Below are 11,398 nucleotides of genomic sequence, written 5' to 3' on the forward strand. Positions count from 1 at the left end.
TGATGTGGGACACCCTGTATGTAGAGAAACTAAAATACAGATTCTTAATGTTTTTATTTTAAACCATTTAGCTGTATAAATTGGTAATTCAGAAGACGACATTCAAAACCAGGATCGAGAACAAGGTCCAAAATATTCTAAAAATGAATTTATCCAAACCATATCTTATCTTAACTGGTAGTTTTGTATATATGGGGGGGGGGGGCGTAATAATAATTAATCAAAAATTTGACAGAGATCTGAATTTTACATTCAACTTTCAAAATAAAAGCAGAAAAACAAAAAAACATTGCATTCTGGCTCATGCATTGCTTATCATAATTCAATAAAGAATAAAATGAAAGTTGAACCTGTTTTAAAAACTGCGAAAATATTCAGGATGAAAGCAGCTGGTAGCCGGTAGTTTTGTCCTATTTGTGAAATTTTGGCAAATTTCCAAAAAGTTCCACACATGCATTTACTCTTCTCCTTCAGTTGAACATATACTTGTTCGCTACTTTCTCAAATAAATCTATTCTTTGAGTATTAATCATAGTGATCTTTACCTAAAGGTAGGCCATAACAGAACATATTTTTTATGAATATTTTATAAAGAATGTAAATTTTTCTCTTTAAAACTTTTAGTGGATTTCAGGAGTCGAATCAAGCAAATAGTAATATTTATTTACATTATAAAACAGTGGAGTTCTCACAGTCTTATTTATCTTTTAATCAAGAAATGTTATAAAAAAAAGATAAGGACACATGACAGGGTGTCCCAGTAAACATGGGAATTGAGAGACGACTTGAAAGTCGTCTTTGATTTCTGATATTTAATGCATGGCAAAGAAAGTAAAAAAAAGAGGCTGTACGTCTGACGAGCTTTTCATAAAATGGTCTGTATAGTATATAGACCTTTCTTGTGTCTTAAAAATTGACGAAGAGATATTAGATATTCAGACAATTTTGATGTAGTAAATAAATTGAAATCTCTGTCAATTTTGAAGATACAAAATGGTAGACCACATTTTGAAAATCTCAAGACCAGGCGTTTCCGATATTAGATGTTTAAGCTGGAATACTGCAATAATTGTGTTCATGAAAAAATGCCACATGGATCGAAGACGATATAAAAGTCATCACTGAATTCCCATGTTTTTTGGGACAACCTGTACATTCATCACAGTTCTACAAAGTACAGTGATAACCAGAAATCTCTGAAAAAGGAAGACGACTTTATAGCAATACTGAACATGATTTATTTATTTATTTTTTTATTTTTTGTCCACACACAAACCCGGTCAAATCGCGCAGGTTGTAAGAAACCCGTCAGTTAAACAGAATTTTACAAAATTGGAATGATAAATTATTCAGTAAAAGTTGTTCCTATGTATTAAATAATTCATAAAGCTATAAATATTTTAAACCAGAATTATAAAATTTTATATTTCAAAGATTTGATTAACAAATCCTTGATGTGATTAAGGATAACCAAACTCGAGAGCGGTTAATAAAGGGACTGCACTTGCATTTACAGAGTGGCATTCACGATTCACAATGGTACCAAATAAAAATTTTATAAATCAATAATGTTGAAGATATCGTCGTTTTCTAACTTTAAAAAGTGTTCAAATTTGACATTTTCCGCAATTGTTTCTAAAACAAAATTGTGCAAATCACTTTTAAAAGAAACACCAGTTCAAAATTATCATTTTTTAAAGAGAAGATAATGGATATCTCATGCACACTTTATTAAACAAAGCTTTCAAGGGTACCGTTTTGAATTTGACATGCCAGTCTACATTCTACTTACACGTTGTCCATTCTACCATTCTACCTACAAACTGTCCATTCTACCTACAAGTTGTCCATTCTAACTACAAGTTGTCCATTCTACCTACAAGCTGTCCATTCTACTTACAAGTTGTCCATTCTACCTACAAGTTGTCCATTCTACCTACAAGTTGTCTGTTATATCTACACGTTGTCCATTCTACCTACAAGTTGTCCATTCTACCTTCAAGTTGTCCATTCTACCTACAAGTTGTCCATTCTACCTACAAGTTGTCCATTCTACCTTAAAGTTTTCCATTCTACCTACAAGTTGTCCTTTTTATCTACAGTTGTCCATCCTACCTTCAAGTTGTCCATTCTACCTAAAAGTTGTCAATTCTACCTACAAGCTGTCCATTTTACCTACAAGTTGTCCATTTTACCTAAAGTTGTCCATTCTACCTACAAGTTGTCCATTCTACCTAAAAGTTGTCAATTCTACCTACAAGCGGTCCATTCTACCTACATGTTGTCCATTCTACCTACAAGCTGTCCATTCTACCTACAAGCTGTCCATTCTACCTACAAGTTGTCCATTCTACCTACAAGTTGTCCATTCTAGCTACAAGTTGTCCATTCTAACTACAAGTTGTCCATTCTACCTACAAGCTGTCCATTCTACCTACAAGTTGTCCATTCTTCCTACAAGTTGTCCATTCTACCTACAAGCGGTTCATTCTACCTACAAGTTGTCCATTCTACCCACAAGTTGTCCATTCTACCCACAAGTTGTCCATTCTAGCTACAAGTTGTCCATTCTACCTACAAGCTGTCCATTCTACCTACAAGTTGTCCATTCTACCCACAAGTTATCCATTTTACCTTAAGTTGTCCATTCTAGCTACAAGTTGTCCATTCTACCTACAAGTTGTACATTCTACCTACAAGTTGTCCATTCTACCTACAAGTTGTCCATTCTACCTTAAGTTGTCCATTCTACCTACAAGTTGTCCATTCTACCTTAAGTTGTCCATTCTACCTACAAGTTGTCCATTATACCTACAAGTTGTCCATTCTACCTACAAGTTGTCCATTCTACCTACAAGTTGTCCATTCTACCTACAAGCTGTCTTTTGAAATTACGTCTACAGTCCGGCCTTTAAGAGCAAAGGTTCCTAAAGGTTCTGCCTGGTATATTTTATCCTTTTTGTAAATGAAACTGAGCTGGAATCAAATAAATAGCTAGAAAAAGTTGCTGACAAAACCGAAAAGAAATAACATTTTTTAGGAGTTGAGTTTGAATATGTTGAAGTGTAGCTCCGTGGACGGGTTTAAGCAGAGATGTAGTTGGGAAACCATCCAGAGCGATGAACGAGGATTATTCTCCGCCTGGTTAACTGAGGTGGTGAAATCAAACCCTGGAGCCGTTGAAAATCTTCGTCAGTTCTCCTCCGAGGAGGAGAGAGTTCTGTTTATCTCGTCCTTGAATAAGGTTGACAGATTTATAGTTCAACCAATCTACAAGGTGAAAGACAAAGAGGCTGCAAAGATAAAGCGTGATGAAGGAAACACAGCTTACCACAAGAAGTGGTACAAGCAGGCCCACATGATGTATAGTATGAGTGTGGTAAAAGCTCCACAAGGAGATGATAGTCTAGCATATTCACTGGCGAACAGATCGGCTTGTCTTTACTATTTAGGGGAGATAAATCAGTGTATTTCGGATGCAAACCTTGCTCTTGTCTCCGGGTACCCTGTTCAACTTCAATACAAGCTCCATGAGAGACTTGCAAAGTGCTATATTCTACTGAAGGATAAGGAAAATGCTGTTCAGAGCCTACGCGTTGCCAAAAAAATGCTTGAGAAAAACAAAGGAAAGATGGACAAGGAAAAATATCAGTCCTCGATGAAAAATATTTTAAAACTTGGAAACTCTTTTGCTGATCCGAGCGGGGTGAAGTTTGATAATATCACCGTGGTTAAAAATGTCGAACCTGAAAATCACAAGGTTTCTGCTAAACCTGACAAGAAACTCAAGGAGTTCAGTTCTCTTCTCAAGGTTGATTACAACCCTGAAGTTGGAAGACACGTGAAAGCTGACAAACTTGTCAGACCCGGAGACACGTTAGTGGTCGAGGAACCTTTCGCTTCAGTCCTGTACCCGGAGAAACTTGGAACCAATTGTGACTTTTGCTTTGAAAAACTACGGGCAGTAGTTCCATGTCCGGATTGTTCTGGAGTCGGGTTCTGTAGTAAGGACTGTAGGGATAAGGCCTGCTCATCCTACCACAAGTATGAATGTAAATATCAGGATCTAGTAATAGGATTAGGAGGATCAGCGCTTGTAAGACTAGCACTGAGAATTATAACCTCCCACCCTCTAGACTACTTCAAGAAGATAAGACACCATTTAAACGTTGATGTTGAATCTCGTGAGTTTAAACTCCCCTACCTCTACGTCTTTAATCTTGTTGGTTTAGATGAGGAACGCTGGACTGAAGATATGTTTTCTCGAACCCTAATGGCGGTCGGATTACTCAAAATTCTAAAATCCGCGAAATATTTTCCGGAGAAAAGTGAACCCGACATATTCACGGACGACGAGGTTTTTATTGGTTCTCTTCTGCTCCGACATCTGAATATTCTTCAATTTAACGCTCATGAGGTTTATCAACTGCTAAGGGGGAGTAGGGAGCAGATGAAACCCTGTAAAAACATTAAGATCGGACTAGCAGTTTATCCTAAAGCGTCATATTTTAATCATTCCTGCCATCCTCACATAGCCAGGTAAGATACAAAAACCACTTTGCATTAAATATTTCTGAAGGAATATGATATTTGTATTTTAAACTTATTAGGTAGCGAATTGAAAAATGGGAACACTGAAAGGAAGAAAATGTATGTGTATGAAAGAAAATCTCAAACATAATTTTTTTTATCACTTAAATCTTTGTAACGCGATGGCGAAACCTTTTATATTTTATTTCAAACTTCTAATATTTTATCTAGCAGATTTAGAAGATTTCTTAGTTTGAAAGATCAAAAGTCGCAGAGTCAGGAAAAGGATTGTAAAATTTGAGTTTTAGACGAGTAATCAGTTCTTTTTTTCATTTTTTTTTATAGATTTAATAAAAATGTTATTTCACTATATGATAATTGTTCAAAATAAACTTTTAAAATTATTAATTAAATTTTCCTGAAGCTACCAAAACTTTGTTTGACTGAAACTCGATTCGTTTAAAAAATCTTTATAAAAAAATTGAAATTTTGCAAAACTATAGTTTTGAAATGTAACGTTTGATTGGGTTTGGCATTCTGTAAAGGTACAATTTGCCTGATTCACAACGGTACCCTTGAAACTTTTATCTGATTAATAGTTTAGAAGATATTTTCGTTTTTTTAAGATTTAAAAGTGTTTATTTCTGATAATTTTCCTCCATGTTTTCCTGTTGTAGAGAAACTACATTAAAAAAATCAGTTTTCAAAATTATAAACATTGATATCTGATTCATAGTTGATCAGACAAAGCTTTAAAGGGTTCCTTGTGAATAGGGCATTGCCAACTTTTCCTTGAGGGTCGCTAGAAATTACGCGAACAGTCCCTTGGAATAGAAGTTAATCGTTTTAAATAGATGTTTTATTTTCACCTTTTCAGGATAAACGTTGGAAACAAGCTTATTGTAAAATCATTGGTTCGAGTAGAGAAAGGAGAAGAGGTTTGTGACAACTATGGACCTGTTTACTATTTCAAGTCCAAGGAAGATAGGCAGAAGGAACTATCTTCAAGATACTGGTTCCAGTGCAAGTGTAAACCCTGCTCCGAGGACTGGCCCCTGCTGGGACACAGCTCCGACCCAACCTGGAGAAATAAGAAGGACGAGGGAAAACTAGATTTCCTTGTCTCGTTGTATAAATGCGGCTCAGACTTCATAGACCATGGGCAGAGACAGGAGGCGGTTCAGAGTTTGGTTGAGAGTATAGACGGGTTGTATGAGATAGTTTCTCCGCCCCTGGATTCATTAACAAGAGCAGAGGATAAACTCCGAACCTGTTGTAATGATATGGGTACAGTTATATACTCAGATACGGCGCTTAAATTCAACCCGGAGGAGAAAAGCGGAAATCTAATGACAAAATAAGTTTTTAAAATTATTTATTCAAATATATTTTCAAATTCTGCATTTTCTTTAAATTCTGTTTGAACTAAAATTAGGACAAAATTAAAAATATCTCCGATAAATAGATAGTTAGATATATATATATATATAGATAGATAGATAGATAGAGAGATAGATACATAGATAGATAGATAGATCGGGGAAAATGAGAGATTGTTGATTATTTTAAAAAGTTGATTTTTTTCTAGATAAGTATGAAATCATTCAAATTTTAAAACCGGGAAGATAATTCTACCAATCTAAAAGTTGTCAAAAAAAATCTTTAACAATATTCTTTGAAAAGAATTTGCCACCAACTCAATTTTTCTAATCCTTATGTCTTTGCAACCTGTTAGTGTAAACATTTGATATTTCAAACTGTGAATTATTATTAGAACTAACTAGCTTGAGATCCCAGCGCTGCCAAGCTGTTACTAAAAGTTACTACCACCGTTTACCCGCACTCGAACGTTTTTACCGGGAAACTAAATACTCCCTATTAAAGTCGACTCACTCAACTTATAATCTTAAAACCAAGCTGAGAACATTCCCGTGGACCTCCAAAGTTTCCCAAAATTTGAGGCAAATCAGTCCGAAGGTTCCTGTTTCTACAGTCCTTTGAACATGTAAGATACAGTTAGAAACAGAAAACTGTGGATTATAAAGACGACATTATAGCGATACTAAAGTTTTTTTGATGTTGTTACAAAGCAAATAGTTTACAAGTAACTTATTAAATCTTGTATTAAGTTAAATGGGTTGGTTTATATTGCACAATTGCTGAGTCTTATGTTCAATGGACCATAAAAAAGTCTAAAAGTCGTCTTCCTGTTCCAGAGTTTTCTGGTTCCCACTGTAATCTTCATATATTTTGGGTTTACACAGTCCTTTGTACTTTTTAAATTTTCCTGATGTAAAGTTTGTTAGGAGGACTACTCCATACCTGCATTTGACCAGCCTTACTAAAATCTATAATTACGCTTGTTTTCGCGGAGCATTGCAATTCCTTTAAACCTATAACGAGAGGATTAAATGCTGATTTTTTAAAGTTAGAATTCCTAATTCGAGGGTATGGGATAGTTTAGATTCAACCAACTGCACGATTCTCTTTATTTTTATCCCAGTTGTCACGTCTTTTATCCTAGTTAAGTAATTATAGGATCGTATAGTGTAGGTTCGGAGATGTAATGACCAATTTGGGCCGGATACAACATAATTATGTGGTTCGGTATAATCAAGTTAAGGACGGAGTCAAACCCAATTTTCATCGTTTATTCTCTTTATATCTCGACCCATACACTGACTATATACGGCTTGTAATTTATACACCTTTACGGTCAAGCATATAAAATATATTGTTTTATAAACTTGAGATATATCTGTAATAGCTTAGTTTTAGGATTAGAGAAGCAAGGTTCTAAGGAAATACAATTATTTAATATGAACATAAATCTATATATATAAAGTTGTAATCTCTGTTTGTCTGTTTCTTTGTCCGATCATAACTCAGGAACTCAGGACCGATTTGCCTCAAACTTGTAATTGGGAAACTCGGGAGAACCACGGGAATGTTCTGAGTTTGGTTTGAAAGTCTAAGTTAAGTTGAAAAAAAGGCAAAAATCGTAATTTACGACCAAGCGCGGGATTAACTATGAGTACCCTGGCCATGCTGGGTTCTCAAGCTAGTTGGTAATATACTTGTTGCATTCTATGCTTTATGTGTTTATGCGTTATGTATATTCTTGTTCTCTGAGAATTGATATTGTTTACAGGTTGTATAAGGAGGAACCGTCAAGTTTGAAATGAAACTATCTTTGCTCTCAAAATCTCAAGATATTTACTGCTAGAGATTGCAATCTCTTTAACTCTGACAGAATTTCTGACATTCATCACTCAACGCGTTAATTTCAACTAACATATGGTAATGAAAAAAGGGGGTATTTTATTTCTGCAATCGTGAATTAAATCTTTTATATTTACACTGTATTTTATTTACAAAACAAGATGATAAAATGTTACAATATTCTAAAGAATAAAGAAAACGCTAAATCACTAATCGATTTTAACATCTTCTAAATTCTCTTTCTTCTCACTCTCAGCATCACTAGTTTGTTTATCATGTTGTATATTGAGTAGACCAACCAGACCATGGGTTTCAATCAGATAAAGAGCTTGCTGTTCCTCGTAAGAATCAAAGTCTCGAACCAGTTGACTTTGTCCAGATTGATTGCTGCAAAGAAATCGGAAAATATATTCCTTTTCAAACTTCAAACACTTCATAGAACAGGTGTCCTGTGAATCTCCTTTAGTTAGGTTACCAAGTCCAGATCTAGTCAGATGTGCAATATAAGATGAAACATTGTTGAATGTGATCTCCTTAGCTGGTTCTCGTTGCTGGAGTTTCATACACATAACCAGGGGCTTGGTTATTATTCCATTGATAATATTAGTTACAATGATGATTATTAGAGTAGTATCATGAAACATTAGTTTAAAAGGACCATCATAATCCAGAGCCATGACGTAAGCAAAAGCTCCTCTGAGACCACCAAGAAAAATGATTAACTGCCATTTATAGCTGATAGGGTTGTATCTGAATATATTGATGCAGTAAACAAGAGAGAACGTAATCACAAATCTCCAAACAGAAATGATGAGAAGAGTCATGACAGCGAAAATCCAGTCAATATGGATATCCACAGCTTCTGTACCAAGAAGAACAAATATAAGTATCTCACAGAGGGTTGATATAGCTTTAACTATTCCCATTATTGTAAGTTTACTGCCGGGAGATATGTTTGGAACAGCATATCTCATCTGACTCATTCCACAGACTATCAAACTTATTATTGGAGAAAATCCGATAGACATGGCTAAGAAGTAAGCTAGTATAGCCATCATCAAGATCACAACTGGTTCAAAGCATTGTGAGTTTTTAGTTGTAAATCTAGTGATTAGGGCGGAAATTGCTCCGCACAGAAAACCTATCAAGGCCCCACCTAGGAAAGCAACAAACATACACAAGATAACGAAAAGGTATGATTCAGGGTGAATTGTTGTATCCGTTCTAACTTTCGCCATTTCTCTGAGTCCTTCAAAAAGCACAAATGTGACTCCGTCGTTCCACAGAGCTTCTCCAAATATGAGATAATGCAGATCTTTGTCAGCATGGACAGCTTCAAATACGGCTAATACAGCTACAGGATCTACAGCTGAGAGGATAATACTGAACACCAGACAATGAATCATTGTCATCTCCTCATAGAAATGAATTGCATACAGAAATCTAAACACAAGAAAGAATTTAATCAACTAAACCATAAACTTGATGATTTTAAAATTATCACTTACTTGACTGAGAACCCGATTAGAAGTGCATTAAAAACAGTTCCAATGATTGCCATCACCATCACACTCTCTATTTGTTTGAAGAACTCAGGATGATAAATCTCAAATGAAGCGTGAAGTATGATGGGTGAGATGACCAAATTTTGTATATAGTGATGAGGAATCTCAATAGGTCTGTACGCAGTACTGTTTTCCATTGCCTGGATCACAAAATGTGTCACAACCCCCATAATCATCCCAACAAACAGGAGAATTCCGGATTGTGGAACAAACTTCACCACAGACCTTGAAAAAAGAAGGTTTAACATTTTAGAAATTATTTTCTTCGATTAATAAACTTAATCTCACCTGAGCTTTTTAAACTCCTGGAGCATAATTGTGAAAACTACGATGATGAGTATAAAGACAGTTCCCAAGCATATCTAAAATATGTATAGATAACAATTACAAAGTACCAAGGGACCTCCAGTTTATAAGTTCCATGCCGATTCACATCGGTTACCTTTATCTAAGCAAAAAAAGGAAGAAATCGCCGGTTTTCTATTCTAAAAAGAGTTGAATTCTGTCTATTTACTTATTTATTCTGCTGCATGAATCTGAAAGTCGCCATCATTGAGAAACCACAATTCAAAATTATAAACTTTTAGAAATAATAATAAGGATATCTTCATAGATCATAGATTTTGCTCAGACGAGGGGGTGCCGTTGTGATTAAGACATGCAACGTTATTTATAGCGGTCAATTTAAAACTGTTTACAATTTATCATGTTTAGCGGAACACTCTGTATCTTTAAAGGCCTCGTATTAAAGCTCTTACAGAATATAAGATATATCCATCTTATACCTACACTCAGCTATTTGTTTATCATAGAGGATTAAAACATGAACTTCAAGTTAAACTGGATATGGCTGTACACATACGATAAACATCATTGAGTAAACATAATTACAGACAGTATACAATGAGACCCAAAAGAGATTTTGAAATAATATGCATTTTAAAGCAAATTATAACTTGAGTCTAACAGTAGTCTTTCTATTCCACAGTTTTATGGGTCTAGTACATGTTTAAATTTTTTAGCTTTCTTTATCTGAAGTCAAACACTGTAATGTTGGCTAAAATCAAATTCATCCTTCAGATCGTCACATTTAAAGAGTGTTAAAGTTTAATCCAATATTACCCAGTACTGTATATTGAAATAACTAATTTTCCATGTTACAACTAATAAAGAAAAATGCAAACTGCAAATAATCACGATAACAAATAAATTTTGTATTTCAATGTGTTTCAATCCCTTTTACAGTAATAATGAACAAGCTAACTTTCAACATCACCTTTACAATTGATTTAAAGCTTTTTACCTTGACATCTGTTTCGCTAAATGATATGTGTGTGTTGACAAGAATTTCGGCATTTGGTGGTTCAGACTCCTCATTCGTATGATTATCTCCAACTTCCGTAAAGTGTTTAATGAAGACAATTTCGAAAATCTTATGCATTTTGTTGCTATAAGAGAGAAAATGTGATTTGGCGGATTTTTTTCAATTTGAACCGTGGATTATTTAGATTTATAATTTTTCAATTTAAATATTCTTTAATAATACGAATTAAGAAATATTCTGTGTTTCATACTGAAATTATAATTTCAGTTCTGATATTTATTTGATAAGAAAAGAATTTCAGCTCGACTTTTTTTTAAAACCTAATAATAAAGTTTTAATGTACGGGGAGAATTTTTATTTTGACTTTGCATGCCGACTATGCCCAAAATTCTGGTCATACTTAGATTTTCATTAAGATACAAAACTGTTAGATATTACCTTGTTGAGAGTTTATTAATCACTTTAATTTATAACAAGAATGATGACTGGCTCATTTACAATGTTATAAAATCACGCAACCTCTTTTACGCGGTGCATTCTATACCAAAAATAAAATATCGCTCGTAAATGAAAAAGTCCAAACAAAATTTTATAAGTTCTACAAATAACACTGTTTGTATATATACCCCATCAAGTTTCAAGCCATGACTATCCATGTACGCATTCAGTTTGAAAATATGTTGGGCTTGAATATATAATAGATAATTATTCTCTTTATTTGGGGCTACACGTCTCAATAGGGATACCAGGGGATATA

The 11,398-nt window shown here is 34.5% G+C and overlaps 2 protein-coding genes across 2 annotated transcripts; one reads left to right on the plus strand and one right to left on the minus strand.

Annotated features, from left to right (window-relative positions):
• Positions 1 to 445: 445 nt before the first annotated feature.
• Positions 446 to 5,931, plus strand: LOC111699208 (SET and MYND domain-containing protein 4). The gene is made up of 3 exons (XM_023469818.1): positions 446 to 551; positions 3,041 to 4,539; positions 5,408 to 5,931. Exons 2-3 carry the CDS (start codon positions 3,056 to 3,058, stop codon positions 5,889 to 5,891), a joined length of 1,968 nt encoding a protein of 655 aa, XP_023325586.1. The 5' UTR covers positions 446 to 551; positions 3,041 to 3,055; the 3' UTR covers positions 5,892 to 5,931.
• Positions 5,932 to 7,834: 1,903 nt separating this feature from the next.
• On the minus strand, positions 7,835 to 10,800 carry LOC111699188 (sodium/hydrogen exchanger 4). Its single transcript, XM_023469791.1, has 4 exons — positions 10,621 to 10,800; positions 9,606 to 9,679; positions 9,261 to 9,542; positions 7,835 to 9,195 (listed from the first exon to the last, which is right to left on the minus strand). Exons 1-4 carry the CDS (start codon positions 10,756 to 10,758, stop codon positions 7,962 to 7,964), a joined length of 1,728 nt encoding a protein of 575 aa, XP_023325559.1. The 5' UTR covers positions 10,759 to 10,800; the 3' UTR covers positions 7,835 to 7,961.
• Between the last annotated feature and the right edge of the window lie 598 nt (positions 10,801 to 11,398).

This window comes from Eurytemora carolleeae, unplaced genomic scaffold, assembly GCF_000591075.1.
Source record: "Eurytemora carolleeae unplaced genomic scaffold, Eaff_2.0 scaffold30, whole genome shotgun sequence".
Taxonomy (NCBI): domain Eukaryota; kingdom Metazoa; phylum Arthropoda; class Copepoda; order Calanoida; family Temoridae; genus Eurytemora; species Eurytemora carolleeae.

Coding starts and splice junctions, on each gene's coding strand:
- LOC111699208 (XM_023469818.1), top strand. CDS start 3,056: ATGTTGAAGTGTAGCTCCGTGGACGGGTTTAAGCAGAGATGTAGTTGG. Junction 4,540..5,407: donor TGCCATCCTCACATAGCCAG/GTAAGATACAAA, acceptor TCACCTTTTCAG/GATAAACGTTGGAAACAAGC.
- LOC111699188 (XM_023469791.1), bottom strand. CDS start 10,758: ATGCATAAGATTTTCGAAATTGTCTTCATTAAACACTTTACGGAAGTT. Junction 9,680..10,620: donor TTAGCGAAACAGATGTCAAG/GTAAAAAGCTTT, acceptor TACATATTTTAG/ATATGCTTGGGAACTGTCTT. Junction 9,196..9,260: donor CTAATCGGGTTCTCAGTCAA/GTAAGTGATAAT, acceptor TCTTGTGTTTAG/ATTTCTGTATGCAATTCATT.